The 16,358-nt window shown below is 42.7% G+C and overlaps 1 protein-coding gene across 1 annotated transcript; it reads right to left on the reverse strand.

Moving 5' to 3' along the window:
* Positions 1-420: 420 nt before the first annotated feature.
* On the reverse strand, positions 421-1,720 carry LOC137366328 (probable G-protein coupled receptor 139). Its single transcript, XM_068028225.1, has 2 exons — positions 1,684-1,720; positions 421-1,304 (listed from the first exon to the last, which is right to left on the reverse strand). Exons 1-2 carry the CDS (start codon positions 1,718-1,720, stop codon positions 421-423), a joined length of 921 nt encoding a protein of 306 aa, XP_067884326.1.
* Between the last annotated feature and the right edge of the window lie 14,638 nt (positions 1,721-16,358).

A 16,358-nucleotide genomic window follows, 5' to 3' on the forward strand; every position in this document is an offset into this window, starting at 1 on the left:
CTCAACGTTTCACATTTACCAGATGTGATCCCGTGTCCATTATCATTAACTGCTTCATTTTTATCAGATGCGATCCAGTGTGCATTAGCATTGAAGACTCCACATTTGCCAGCTGTGGTGGAACGCGAATTATTCGTAGACACTCCCCATTTAGTCGATGTGGTCAAAGTGTGCATTATTATTAATGGTTCACATTTAACGGACATGATCCACTCCGCAATATTACTTCATATTTATCTGATGTGGTCCAGTGTGCTTTACAATGCAGCTGCATTGGGCTGAGTAGGTGGTTTATTGGCCAGTTCTCGCTCTTAAGAGAGTCAGCCTGTTTCCTGCCATCACCTGCCAGTCTGGTGTTATGGGACAGAAGAAGGGTATGGATTTCAATCTACACAGATGCATCTTTCTGTCAATTGCTTGCTATTTACATAATCTCCCATTCAGTGTGATCATGTATTTCATTCCAATCATCAGCTCTTCGCTGAATTTTCTCTGTGTCAGCCCATAAATACATGTGTTGGTGCAAGAACTGAGAAGCTGCAGCATGAATCCCGTTTGCTGGTTGATGTATATTGGGTTACTATAATTGTAGTTTTTCACCCGCCACCTTAGGGAATGCACAACATATGTCATCCAGAGAAGAATGAAATTACCAGATATAGTAAAGAGCAAGATCATTGATCTCTTCCGGTTCTCACTCTCTGGATCATTTTGGTTATTGATGCTGCTGAGGAGCGCCCTGTGGACTGTATTGGACTTTAGAATATGTTTCACAGTGAAAGTATTTAACAAAAGGATCAAAAAGATCGGCACTAAATGTGTTAAAATACTGTCAAACCACTCGTACACCGCCCATAAGGGCGAAGTGTAATAGGCAAAGGTTTCAATGCAGAAGTATGGAATGTTGTTAATTTTAAGTTGGGGTACATACACGAAATAAAAGGGGATGCTTCTCAGGCAGCCGAACACACACACGGTCGCTGAAACCATGTTCGCCGTTCTCTGGGTACAATGCTTTCGCTGAAGATTCGGACAACAAATGGCTACAAAGCGATCAAAGGTGAAAGCAACCATGAACCAGACGGAGCAGTCCAGTGCTGCAATTTTCGTGACAAGTTTCATGGCGCATACAGGAGTGATGAACAAGAATTTTATTGGCAAGTAAATATTGTTAATTCGCTTCAATATTACTTCAATGATCACCACCATTAGATCCGCCACTGCCATGGCCACCAAGTAATGAGTGACACATTTGGAGAGACCGCTTTTTCCACGGGACAGGATCACAATCGCGAGCAGGTTCACTGCAAGAGAGAGAAAAGGGAATTATAATTAGACCATCCCAAGATAAGTCGCAGTCCCCGACCCTTGGCACTAATTTCAGCTTTGATGTTTCCTTTGTTAATTGTGATTAGTTCTGGACACAAAACTGATCTGGAGTTGCAATGAGGCAAATTAAAATGAACTGAATTGTACGGAAACTGAGTTAAATAAAAGATTGAGGGAAAATGCAAGAATGCAGAAGATTCTGAATATGCAGCTATAACGTGTGTTGCTTCAGAAAAAAAAAAGATTACATGAAGGAGGAAGGGAACAAGACACGTGTAATATGAGAATCCCGATGGATGGGACTGCTCTCACCGGGTCTCATTCTTACCCTTCCAATTGTCGCCAAATAATTACCTGCAAAGTGTACTGTACCGTTACCTCTACTGTCCATCAATGATCTATCCTTTATCCGCTCCCATTTCTCATTGACATGCTACTCCTCGGCTTCATCATTCGAAAATGCTGCATCATTTTCCACATTTCTGTTGACAACACCAAGCTTTACATCACCACGTCTGTCAACTCCTCCACGCCTCTAAATTATCACACTGCTTGTCTGAAATCCATGATGAACAACATTTCCTTCAGTTAAATATTAGGAAGAGTGAAAGCATTGTCTTCTGCCCCGTCACATCTCTGTTCCCTAGCCATTAATTCCAAGCCACTCCGTGACAATTGTCTGACATTGAGCAAGACTGTTCATAACGTCAATGTTATACCTGATGAGGAGCCAACCACATATCTGCGCCATCACTAAGGCAACCTATTTCAACCTCTGTCCACTGCCCAACTTGGCCCCTGCCTCAACTCATCTGCTGCTGAAACCCTCATCCATTCTATTGTTACCTCCAGATTTGAATATGCCAATACACTCCTGACTGGCTTCCCACATTCTTTCTTCTGTAAACTTGCAGTCATTCAAAACCCTGCTGCTGATGGATTCACTCGCACATAGTCCCGCTTCCCGATCACCCTTGTGCTCGCTGACCTATGTTGGCTGCCTGCCAAACAACGCCTCTATTGTAAAATTCTCAGCCTTGTTTTAAATTCCGTTGATTTCCTCGCCCCCTCCCCCCACCCACAACCCTGTAGTCTCCATCAGTTAGAAAATCTTTGCAGATTTCTAGTCTCCTCTAATCCTTGCCGCTTGTTCATCCTTGATATTAATTGCTTCACAATTGGCGACCATGCATTCCCTGCCTGGGTTCTGAGCTCTGAAATTCCCTTCGAAATCTATTCACATCTCTAACTCGCTTTGCTCATTTATGATATTCCTTAAAGCATGCCATTATTTCCTTACGTTGCTCGGAGTGACATTTTTCCCCTCTATAATGCTCCTGTGAAGGGGCAAGGGAAGTTTTATTCCTTAAAAGGCGCTATATTAACACAAGGTGCGATTGCTGACTAGACATTGATGTGGAGCAAAAATAGACAAGATGAAAAATGGAATGTGGAATGAAGGTAAGAGACTGCAATACGATTAATAATGAATTCAAAGGTGTGTCAAAACGGGAAACGAAGCAACGAAATCACACTTACCAGCCCTACTGTCATAGCCTGTTTGCTCTTTAATTTACCCACCTTTGCAATCTCATCTTTCTCGGTCAACCAATACTGATAACACTCCCTGTCCTTTCAGGCAACTCTGTAATGGAGAGACAGACAAAGGAGGAAGAATCAGGACAAAATAAATCCCTCAGCGATCTGGGGAATTTCTGGCGCGTTTGGTCGGTTGGAGAGAGATAAGTCTTGAGTGGAGCGAGGGAATCAAATAACGGGAAAATCAGGCAAAGGGAAAGGTGCAATGAAGAGACATTCTTACAAAATTCCAGTTCATATACATCTCTTTATCCATTTCCACCACCACCTAAATCCATTTCCCATAATCCGCTTTGCTCTCTCTCTCTCTCTCTCTTTCTCTCTCTATCCATCTCTCTCTCCCAGGTTCAACTGATGCTGCCCTTTTCCCCAGCTCTGTTGGAAGCTAAGTTCCCAAATACTCCTCCGGGGTTTCTCCATACCATTTAATTCCCAAGCACTGGGGAAATCTTGGATTGGCGAGTATTGAACCTACATTGTCCATAACCTATGAATTCCATTGATATAATTTTCGGCCTGCTTCATTTAGATTGCAATTTTCACATGCAGTATTTACATTTAACAAAAATCCATCTGTTTCAGTATGATCAAATAATCAATTGCAAAACCTTTCCCTGTGGTATTTCTCCTGCATTTAAGGATCAATGGAGACGCCATGTGTTCCAAACATAGTTTTAAAAGACTATGACTTATCCTAGATACCTGTCACATTGCCATCCTATCAAGTTTAAACAGCCAAGTAACCGGTTGCAAGACGGAAAATAACTGTGCATACAGTGCTACCTAATAACTAATTGATTTCCTACAGAGGTGACTTTCGAACAGCACCCTCACCAGCCAAGAGCTTACGAGGCAATCACTGGCCCTGACAACTTCTCTCAGATCTCAGGCAGAGTGAAAGCTACTGATAAAAGGTTAACAACCTAAAATGTTACCTCTGTTTCCCTCGCTACAGAAGCTGCCAGACATGGCGATTATTGCCATTTTTTATGGCTTGATTTTATTGTTGATATTGGGCATGCAGTCTATTTAAACAACGGAAAATACTTTTATTTGAATCAATGAATGATCATGGCCCTTTCAGTACCAGCAATACAGAACTATCTTTCTCTGGAATCATGATTTTTGTGACGAGCTCATAGCCAATGGTCTGGACTAAAATGGTTAATTTTCAGGTGAAAATGCTTTGCTTCTCCTTGTTATTTCCGACAATAAAAAAAAAAGTTGAAACCTCAATGGATACAATGGTGCAATTTCTGACGGGGTGACTGATGACATCTGTTGCGAGCGTCTGTTGGAGATATGGAATTCTCCTAGATAGAGTACTGGGACATCACTTACCATTATTTCTGTGGTTGAAGTTTCAAACAAATTGGTAATTTTAATTAAGAAATCTTATTAAGCAGACAACTAACAATACTAAATATATTTATACAATAGAATAGGCGATTATATCACAGACGTCAAAACATATTACACAGTTTGCATATTCCCTGTTTTCTTTCCATCTGTCTTTCTGACACGCTCTTCATCGCTTTCTTATGTCCAAATTTATTAATACTGTTATGTACAGTAGAGGACAAGGAACAAGAACAGAAGCAGTTACACTGCTTTATACTTTGACCAGTTTTATTGTCTTACCCGTTATACCAACGGCTGCAAGAACAGGATGGTAAATGCGTTCAAATTCAAAGATGAATGGATAATCCATGTTCCATGTCATCGCACGCTGTCTGTGAGACTCTGACTGAAAATTGTGAATTCAGTCAAATGAGACCCTACTTATACCAGTGGGTGATGGTGACTGGGATAATTAGCGTGAAGTGCACCACATTAGTTACATTCAGTTAAACAAACAAAATTAATCATCTATTCTCCCCAAGGCTCCATTATCCAACTAAACCTATCTTCAGGGCAATTGCAAAACACTTTAAAATTGCTTTAGAATATTTTCAAAAACAAGAAGTTCCCTGCACGTTGCCACTGAGCTGCATAGACAACCTTATTAAACAAACATATGGACATTGGTTACATGTACAGACAATGACTTCGATCGTCATTTTCAAAAATCTCTACTTAGAACTGTGTACTGTGTGAATGGCCCCCAAGTGTTTGTAATTGGGAGCTGAAATTATTGACAGCACTTTATAATTTGAAATTCCAGGAGAAGAGAGCAGGGATGTATTTAAGAGGAAAAGTAGATTATCACATTGCTATGAAAGTACTTTATTTAAAATGTTGTGAATGAGTGGAGAGATTGAAACAGATGTTGAACTTTTTTTCAAAAGAATGTTCATTTGAAGGTTTTGAGTTTTTGTGCAAAACCTAACCTTTACTGGATGTCACAATCCTTAAGCTAAAGAAACAGCAAGAGACTTGATGACTGGAGGAGTTGTTCTCAGAGAAATGACATGTGAAGATTTATGGTGGTCAGGAAGTTTTGACTTTCAGTTGGGCTGTGGATATTTTTGTGAGTCAGTTGCAAGTCAGCCTGCCAAAAGAAAGAATGCCATCTGATCTTTTCTCCAGTTCTCCGAGAAACCCTAAGAACCCAGTGTGATAACTGAAACTCCTGATGCTGAATTTCTTCTGGAAGGCATTCCAAATTAATCTTCCACGTCGCCTGAAGGGAAATGCTGCGAAACATCCCAGTGACAGCCGTCAACACATTTGTGGGACGCCAGTAAAACGGACAACTGCTATCATTTCACATCTTCTCATATTCCTTCGACATTTAACAAGTATTTGGCCAAAGCATTTTGTTGCCTTTATTGTAAAGAGATCTCTGCAGAGAGAACATCTTTATTTTTCTTTAACCGGTGTGTGAGTGTGTGTGTGTGTGTGTATGTGTATGTCTGCGTGTGTGTGTGTGTGTGTGTGTGTGTGTGTTGTGTGTGTGTGTGTGTGTGTGTGTGTGTGTGTTGTGTGCGTGTGTGTGTGTGTGTTGTGTGCGTGTGTATTGTGCTATTATTAGAAATGAACTTTCATATTTCTATCAGTGTGTTAATCAGTGTTTTCATCTTGACCGACTAAGTCGTGTTTTATAATAAATTAACAATTTTGTACTTTATTAAAGAAGCCTGGTTGGTGGATTTTATTCTTAAATAAAAGAAGAGTATATAATTGGTTGTATCAGTAACTGGATAAACGCTTACATACATTTTGTGACCCGTGGAGGAGTGGAACTAGAGAAAGACAATGAACTCGTCCAGCCTCAGTCGTAACAACATGGTGGAGAAAACAATGGAAGAATATGTTGATGCTGTGAGACAAAGAGTGATGTGATGAGGCTCACATTTGGCATGCTCATTAACACGGCCTAAATGGGCTGAACGGCCTGTTTCCGTGCTGTAAATTGTAAGGAACCACGTGCATTTGCACAGCTTCTGAAAGGTCCATGTTTTTTTTTTCAAAAGGGTTTTTCTTTCGAAAGTCATAAGCACAGAAGATGGGATGAAGGATATTCAAGAATTTTCAAATTGTGAAAGTTTATTCTCATCTGTATGTCGGGAGAAACATACTGAGCAAAGTTTCTTAGCTAAACCAGATGTATTAGCAATTTCACAGACTCTCAGAACATCAACCTTTATTCAAAGGTTCTGTGGCAGGAATCTAGACCAATGAGATAGAAGATATCACAGGAGTACCAAGCACTGTCATGAGGTTAATTTAATAACTTCGACCTAAATACCGAATTAAACAACTTTGGATCCGAACCACCGGTCCCATTTGTTTGGAAATTTCGCTGGTAATGGTTCTGTTCTTGCCATTTATATCTTCACTGGACTCATAATTTGCTTTTGTACATGTCCCATTACCATACATGTTGTTTGCACCACCATCCCCTTTATCTTTTAATAACGCCTGCCCGCCATGCAAACACAGAGTTTCCCGTTCTGCAATAGAGTGTGTTGCTTCTATTTCCCCCCTTTCTTCTTTACTTTTCACCCTCCGCTGCCCATTTCACCTGTCATATGCCTCATTTTTTTCCTCTGCTCTCTGGTATTCTGCCCTCCCAAATCACAACTCCAAACCTTCACCACTCCCTGATCTTCCCATTCCCTTGCAGCCATTCCAACCTTGCCCCTCTTTTAGATACGCTGACAGGTCCCTCTCTGATTCTCTTGACATCCCAAACCGGTTTTCCACTCATTCACCGACTTACCCCCGGTGGATAATCTTACTTACCTCAATGTATCCCACTAAACCCTCTAAAGTTTGCGATGTGGACTCTGTCAGTGGGTCGACTATCATCGTCCATCTCTGCTCAATCCTCCAAAATGTCCTCGCAATTGTTAACAAGGTTCTATTCATCTGCACGTTGATTTTGGATGATTGCATCGTCATCAATATCTTGACTAAAAGCTTGGCACATGTGTAATGATACATTTCCCCTTGACATTGACTGGCTATACCTACTTGCTAACTATCCCGCCTAGAATGCTAAAGCGGAAGTGTGGCACCTGATCAGCAAATCTCACCTTGGTTTGACCATCTGCTCCTAGAATCGTCTCCTGCCTTGAGCATCTCGCCTTGTTTCAAGCTCGTCATCTCTATCTAACTCAGCCTTGAATAAATTCAATGGTACAGCCCGCATTGCATTCTGGGAGGAAATTTCTACAGACGAAGGAAACTTTGAGAACAAATTCTCCTCGAATCCGTTTTAAAAGGGAGGCCTCTTGTTCTTGAACTGTAAGATGCATCCCCTAGCTCTCGTATCCACCACAAAAGGAAACATTCTCCCGGTATCCACACTATCAAGCCCCCTCAGGATCATATTTATTTCAATCAGATCACTTCTTATTCTTTGAAACTCTAATGGGTCTCGGCCCAAACTGTTCAAACTTTATTCAAAAGATAAGCCCATCATCCCAGGAATTAGTCGAGTGAGCCTTATCTGAACTGCGTATAACGCAATTAAAACATTTTTCAAATAAGGAGACCAAAACTGTGCACAATACTTTGGATGCAGTCTCACCAAGGTTGTGTATAGCTGCAGTAATACATACATACTTTTATATTCGCTTCCCCTTGCAATTAACGCCAACTTTCCATTTGCTTTCTTAATCAAAAGCTGCACCTGAATACTAACCTTTGGTCATTCATGCACCAAGACACACAGATCTTTCTGTACTCCCGAGTTCTGAAATCTCTCTCCATTTAAACAGTACATAGGTTTTCAATTCTTCCTGCCAATGAACAAGTTCACATTTTCCAACATTAAACTCCACCTGTCAAACATTTCCCCACTCTTTCTAGCAATCTATACTTCTCTTTGCAACGTACTTTCATTCCTATCTTGACGCCATCGGCAAATGTCGCAACCATGCATTTGATCCCTTAATCCAAGTCATTGATATCGATTGCAAATGGTTGAGGGCACAGCACTGATCACTGTGGGCAGACCAGTAGTAGCAGCTTGTCAACCCGGAAGAAAATCAGTGTATCCATTCTCTCTGCTTCCTGTTAGCTAACTAGTCCTTTATCGAGGCCAGTATCTTACCACCTACACCAGCTACTCCTATATTGTGTGATATTTGATAAGACACCTTCTCAAATGCATTTTGGAAATCCAAACACATCATATCTACAGGTTTCCCTTGATACGTCTTGCTGGTTCCTCCCTAGAAGAATTCCAACAAATTAGGTAAACACGATTTCCCTTTCACAAAACCCTGCCGGCAATGTTTAATCTCATTATGATTTTCTACGTATCTGCTGTAACCTTTTTACTAATGGATCCTAGTAACTTCTCTATGACAGATGTTATTCTAACTGGCCTCTCGTTTCCTGCTTTCCGTCTCTATCCTGAATTGAACGAAGGAGCTGCATTTGCTATTTTTCAGTGCGCTGGTATCCTTCAAATATGTCATGAATTTTGGTAGATTATAAACGAGGCCTTGACTATTTCTGCATTGAATTATTTTAAGACAACAGGAGGCAGGCCATCTGGTCCTGGGGACTTGTCAACCTTTAGGCCTAATAAATTTCCCAGAAGCTTTTCCCTCGTGATGGTGATTGTTCTATGCTCTGCACTCCCTTTGTCCTCTTGTCTTTGAAGAATATTTGGTGTGTTTCCAAGTCTTCTCCACTGAAAGCAGACATAAAATACCTGTTGAACGCATCCGCCATTTCATGGTTTCCATTGTCCATTCCCCAGACTCACCGTCTGCATGACCAACGCAAGCTGCAGTTACTCTTTTTTAACCATTTAAATACTTGTAGAAACTCATTCTATTTGTTGTTACATTGCCAGTCATGTTTCTCTCACATGTACTTTCTCTCAATTTATTTTGTTATTCTTTGATGATTCTTAAAATCTGTCCAATCTGATGAGCTCCCACCAGTCTTTGAAGATTTGTACAGTGTTTGTTTCAATTTGGCATATCCTTAATTTATTTAATTTGCCAAAAGTCATGCAGCCTGCCAAATAATTGTTCTTTCTCACTGGGATATATCTTTTTTTTTTTCTGATCTCATCAGCTGCTTCTGCCACTTCGGTCCGTTCTCCGATCCCACAGGACCAGGACTCCATATCAGTTTCACCATCAAAGAATTTGCTTCCATCTCGATAACATTGTCCTTGGGAGGTTTTGCAGAGGTACAGACGTTCTCCGCATGAACGTTGCAATAATTATTTCCAACTCCCCCACCTCCTTCTCCTGGTTCTGTATTTGCTTAGAAAACTTTACTGCTCTAACTCATGTCAATGCGAATGAAATACCAACGGCCTGGAGTATAAACTTTGTTTCTATCTTCACAGATGCTGCCTGACTTTCTGAATCTTTCCATTATTCTCTGCTTTATTTTACAATACCTTGAGTGGATCAGAGGATTGGCTGAATGTGTACAAAGAACAAAGAAGAAAGAAAATTACAGCACAGGAACAGGCCCTTCGGCCCTCCAAGCCTGCGCCGATCCAGATCCTCTATCTAAACATGTCGCCTATTTTCTAAGGGTCTGTATCTCTTTTCTTCCTGCCCATTCATGTATCTGTCTAGATACATCTTAAAAGACGCTACCGTGCCCGCGTCTACCACCTCCACTGGCAATGCGTTCCAGGCACCCACCACCCTCTGCGTAAAGAACTTTCCACGCATATCCCCCCTAAACATTTCCCCTCTCACTTTGAACTCGAGACCCCTAGTAATTGAATCCCCCACTCTGGGAAAAAGCTTCTTGCTATCCACCCTGTCTAAAACGCTCATGATTTTGTACACCTCAATCAGGTCCCCCCTCAACCTCCGTCTTTCTAATGAAAATAATCCTAATCTACTCAACCTCTCTTCATAGCTAGCGCCCTGCATACCAGGCAACATCCTGGCGAACCTCCTTTGCACCCTCTCCAAAGCATCTACATCCTTTTGGTAATGTGGCGACCAGAACTGCACGCAGTACTCCAAATGTGGCCGAACCAAAGTCTTATACACCTGCCAACCCTTGTACTCAATACCCCGTCCGATGAAGGAAAGCATGCCTATGCCTTCTTGACCACTCTATTGACCTGCGTTGCCACCTTCAGGGAACAATGGACCTGAACACCCAAATCTCTCTGCACATCAATTTTGCTCAGGACTTTTCCATTTACTGTATAGTTCACTCTTGAATTGGATCTTCCAAAATGCATAACCTCGCATTTGCCCTGATTGAACTCCATCTGCCATTTATCTGCCCAAATCTCCAATCTATCTACATTCTGCTGTATTCTCTGACAGTCCCCTTCACTATCTGCGACTCCACCAATCTTAGTGTCGTCTGGAAACTTGCTAATCAGACCACCTATACTTTCCTCCAAATCATTTATGTATATCACAAACAACAGTGCTCCCAGCACGGATCCCTGTGGAACACCACTGGTCACACGTCTCCATTTTCAGAAACTCCCTTCCACTGCTACTCTCTGTCTCCTGTTGCCCAGCCAGTTCTTTATCCATCTAGCTAGTACACCCTGGACCCCATGCGACTTCACTTTCTCCATCAACCTACCAAGGGAAACCTTATCAAACGCCTTACTGAAGTCCATGTATATGACATCTCCAGCCCTTCCCTCATCAATCAACTTTGTCACTTCCTCAAAGAATTCTATTAAGTTGGTAAGACATGACCTTCCCTGCACAAAACCATGTTGCCTATCACTGATAAGCCCATTTTCTTCCAAATGGGAATAGATCCTATCCCTCAGTATCTTCTCCAGCAGCTTCCCTACCACTGACGTCAGGCTCACAGGTCTATAATTACCTGGATTTTCCCTGCTACCCTTCTTAAACAAGGGGACAACATTAGCAATTCTCCAGTCCTCCGGGACCTCACCTGTGTTTCAGGATGCTGCAAAGATATCTGTTGAGGCCCCAGCTATTTCCTCTCTCGCTTCCCTCAGTAACCTGGGATAGATCCCATCCGGACCTGGCGACTTGTCCACCTTAATACCTTTTAGAATACCCAACACCTCCTCCCTCCTTATGCCAACTTGACCGAGAGTAATCAAACATCCGTCCCTAACCTCAACATCCGTCACGTCCCTCTCCTCGGTGAATACCGATGCAAAGTACTCGTTTAGAATCTCACCCATTTTCTCTGACTCCACGCATAACTTTCCTCCTTTGTCCTTGAGTGGGCCAATCCTTTCACTAGTTACCCTCTTGCTCCTTATATATGAATAAAAGGCTTTGGGATTTTCCTTAACCCTGTTTGCTAAAGCTATTTCATGGCCCCTTTTAGCCCTCTTAATTCCTCGTTTCAGATTGGTCCTACATTCCCGATATTCTTTCAAAGCTTCGTCTTTCTTCAGCCGCCTAGACCTTATGTATGCTTCCTTTTTCCTCTTAGCTAGTCTCACAATTTCACCAGTCATCCATGGTTCCCTAATCTTGCCATTTCTATCCCTCATTTTCACAGGATCATGTCTCTCCTGCACGCTAATCAACATTTCTTTAAAAGACTCCCACATATCAAATGTGGATTTACCTTCAAACAGCTGCTCCCAATCTACATTCCACAGTTCCTGCCGAATTTTGGTATAGTTGGCCTTCCCCCAATTTCGCACTCTTCCTTTAGGACCACTCTCATCTTTGTCCATGAGTATTCTAAAACTTACGCAATTGTGATCACTATTCCCAAAGTAGTCCCCGACTGAAACTTCAAACACCTGACCGGGCTCATTCCCCAACACCAGGTCCAGTATGGCCCCTTCCCCAGTTGTACTATTTACATACTGCTCTAGAAAACCCTCCTGGATGCTCCTTACAAATTCTGCTCCATCTAGACCTTTAACACTAAGTGAATCCCAGTCAATGTTGGGAAAAGTAAAATCTCCTATCACCACCACCCTGTTGCTCCTACATCTTTCCATAGTCTGTTTACATATTTGTACCTCAATCTCACGCTCGCTGTTGGGAGGCCTGTAGTACAGCCCCAACATTGTTACCGTACCCTTCCTATTTCTGATTTCTGCCCATTTTGCCTCACTGTTCGAGTCCTCCATAGTGCCCTCCTTCAGCACAGCTGTGATATCCTCTTTGACCAGTAATGCAACTCCTCCACCCCTTTTACCTCCCTCTCTATCCCGCCTGAAGCATCGATATCCTGGGATATTTAGTTGCCAATCATGCCCTTCCCTCAACCAAGTCTCAGTAATAGCAATAGCATCATACTCCCAGGTACTAATCCAAGCCCTAAGTTCATCTGCCTTACCTACTACACTTCTTGCATTAAAACAAATGCACCTCACACCACCAGTACCTTTGCGTTCATTATCTGCTCCCTGCCTCCCTTAGTCACGCTGACTTCATTATCTAGTTCCTTACAAGCTTTAGTTACTACCTCCTTACTGTCCACTGACCTCCTCATTTGGTTCCCATCCCCCTGCCACATTCGTTTAAACCCTCCCCAACAGCGTTAGCAAAAGCACCCCCAAGGACATTGGTTCCAGTCCGGCCCAGGTGTAGACTGTCCAATTTGTAATAGTCCCACCTCCCCCAGAAACGATCCCAATGTCCCACAAACCTGAACCCTCCCTCCTGCACCATCTCTCAAGCCACGCATTAATCCTGACTTTTCTTTCATTTCTACTCTGACTATCACGTGGCACTGGTAGCAATCCTGAGATTACTACCTCTGAGGTCCTACTTTTTAACTTGGCTCCTAACTCCCTAAATTCTGCTTGTTGGACCTCATCCCGGTTTTTACCTATATCATTGGTGCCTATGTGCACAACGACAACTGGCTGTTCACCCTCCCCCTTCAGAATGTTCTGCAGCCGATCTGAGACATCCCTGACCCGTGCACCTGGGAGGCAACATACCATTCGGGAGTCTGGATTTCGACCACAGAACCGCCTATCTACTCCCCTAACAATCGAATCCCCTTCACAAAAGGAACTGTCAGGAACCAAATAATGTAATTCTGTCTACCTCGTTTTCATTCTTTAAGACACTCCTTATAACCTACTGTTTTTGACAAGATTTTTTCTCCTGCCCTAATATCTCCCTATCTCTCTTTGTGTCTTGCTGTCAAACGTTGTTTTATAATCTCCCTGTGAAGCGACTCGGGCTGTGTTATTACTTTAAATCACGTTATAAATACACATTATAGTTGAAGTGGAGGGTCAGTGTCTCGCATCTTCTCCTCAAAATACAAACCCACACGTCAGTGGGTTATGTTTGACTCCAAAAATGGAATGTCAGAGAAAATGGCCATTTGGCTAATGTAACTGTATTAGCTCTTTGCAAGAGATGTCCAATTCGTCCGACTCTCTTTCACTTTCACCATAGCCCTGTCATGTGTGCATCCAGTTCCTTTTTCTAAGTTACCATTGAATCTGCTTCTACTTCCCTTCCACCCAGGACGTTCCAAATGTTACTAGCTCACATAAAATTTTCTACTCGTTTCCGTGCAATCTCCCTTCTCGTTTGCAAGCATCACAAATCAGTGTCCTCTGGTTACTGATATTGGGCCATTGGAAATAGTGTCTTCCTATTTCTACAGTCAAAAGAAAATAAGAACATTAGGAAAAGGAACAGAAACATACCATCTGACCCCTGGAGACTGCTGCACCATTCAGTATGATCATGGCTGATCCTCGATTCTCCTTCACTTTCCCCTCGCTCCTGTTGTCCATTGTTTCCCTGAGAGATCAAAAATGTGTCTATCCCAGCCATAAATATATTCAACGATGGAGCAGCCACATCTTTCTGGGGTAGAAAATTCCAAGAATGCACAAATGTTTGAGTGAAGAAATTCCTCCTCATCTCAGTCCTAAATGATAGGCCATTTTTCCTGAGACAGTGCCCTCGTGATGTAGATTCCACATCCAGAGGAAGCAACTTCTGTGTCTGCCCTGTCAAGTACATTCAAAATCAAAAGCACCCATTATTCTGAACAGTTCTATTTCTTATTCCCTTATCCTTCTCAGCTCTAAGGAGCACGAAACGGGTTTTCTGGTCCTCGTACGCAGATCAGGTGCAGATCGTACGTGCTGGCGCAATCATCTGCACGGTCCTCCAGGCCATGAAGTCCTTTCCATAGTCTGGTCCCACGAAAGTGACACAACAGTCCAGCTGATGCTGAAGCAGTGACTTCTCAATATTTGCGTTTCTACAGTCTGCCTCTATTTTGAAGGGAGGCAACCATCGGATTATGGCTTCATAACATAACAACAGCACATAAGGAGGCCATTCGACCCATAGAGTTCGTATTATTTCCCTTCAAAACCGACTCAGCTAGTCCCCCTGCTCTACCCTTTCTCGGTAGTTCTGTTTTTTTCCCTCTTCAGTTGCTTCTCCAGTTCCCTTCTGATTGGATCTGCCTCCACCACCCACTCAGGCATCGCATTCCTACTTGCTACATAAAGAAAGCTTTTCTTTATGTCGCCATTCGTTCTTTTGCTCTTCACCTCATATCGGTATCCTCTGGTTCTCGACTCAACCACCTATGGGAACAGTTTTTCTCCAGCTACACTGTCTATGTTCTTCATGTTTTTCAACACCTCTATCAAATTTCTTCTCAGCTTTCTCTACTCTAAGGTGAATCACCACAGTTCTCCAATCTATCCAAGTGATTGAAGTAAAGGTGTGCAAAGGAAACCCAACCCCAGTCCGAATGCTGGAGAGGGAAGCCCGGTATGACCCGGCCCGAACCCGACACGTGTCGTCGTATCCCGACGGGGTCGGATCGGGTAGCAGGCCTTTACATCAGTGCAGGGGTAAAGGCCTGCTATCCGACCGGATCCCGACGGGTCCCGGCGACATGTGTCGGGCTCATGACGGGTAGGGCCGGACTTCCGAGTCGGGCATTCGGGCTCGGTCATATTTCCTTTGCCCACCTTTAGATTGAAGTCCCCATCCTTCTAACGATTCCAGTATTTCTTTTACATCCTCTATAAATTCTTCGCAACATTCTGGAAGTGTGGCGCCCAGAAACAATGCTCCAATTGAAGCCCAGACCGTGTCTTACAAAGGTTCACCCAAGCTTCCTTGATTTTGTACTCTATGACTCTATTCGTAAGGACTAGGATATTTTATACGTCTGTCATTACTTTCTTAACCGACAGTACCACCTTCAACAATTTGTCCACATATACCTCAGATCTCTGTGCTCCTGAACCCCCTGTTGAATTGCCCCTTTACTTCATATGTCCGCGTTCTTCGTAAGAAAATGTGTCAAATCAAACTTCTCTGCATTAAATTGATTCTGCTGCCTTTCTGCCCAGTCCAGCAGCCTATTTCTATCCTCCTAAAGTAAATCAATATCGTCTTCACAGTTCACAATATTTCTGAGTGTTTGAGCAAGGGCAAATGTTGAAATTGTGCGCTGCTCACCCATGTATGGGTCATTATTATTTTTGAATACAGTCAGTGGTCATCGTAGTGACCTATGGGGATCGCAACTGTATACCATCCTCCAGTCCGAAACACAGCGGTTCACCTTGACACTTCGTTTTCTGCCACTCAGCTAACATGCTATCAATGCTTCCACTATATATTTTATCCTCTGGAATGCAACGTCATTGGCGAACTTATTAGCTGGCACTTTATAAAACGTCTTTTGGAGGTCCAGGTACATAACATCAACCACATTATTCTGATCAACCCGCGCTGTCAGCTCATCAGAAACAAACCAATCATGTTAGTTAAACACGATTTGCCGTTTAGAAATCCGTGCTCTCGTTCCCTGTTCAAGTGGCTGCTATTTTTTTCAGGCTTTGTCTTTCCGAAAAGCTTTCCCACACCAAAATTAACCTGACCGGCCTGTAGTTGGGTTTATTGTACACCTTTTTTGGGGAATCAGTGCAAAATTTGCAATTCTGCATCTCCTAACACCACATCTTTATCTAAGGAGGATTGAAAGATTATTGCCAGTGCCTGCGCAATTTCCACCCTTACTTCCCAGAGTATCATCGATGCATTCCCTCCGGTCCTGGTGACTACCACTTT

Source organism: Heterodontus francisci, unplaced genomic scaffold (assembly GCF_036365525.1).
Source record: "Heterodontus francisci isolate sHetFra1 unplaced genomic scaffold, sHetFra1.hap1 HAP1_SCAFFOLD_310, whole genome shotgun sequence".
In the NCBI taxonomy this organism is placed as follows: Eukaryota; Metazoa; Chordata; class Chondrichthyes; order Heterodontiformes; family Heterodontidae; genus Heterodontus; species Heterodontus francisci.

Bases quoted from the DNA above. Each gene is read 5' to 3' on its own strand.
- LOC137366328 (XM_068028225.1), bottom strand. From the start codon at position 1,720: ATGGACAGTAGAGGTAACGGTACAGTACACTTTGCAG. The intron at 1,305-1,683 runs GTAATTATTTGG...TCTCTCTTGCAG, and splicing joins CGGTACAGTACACTTTGCAG to TGAACCTGCTCGCGATTGTG.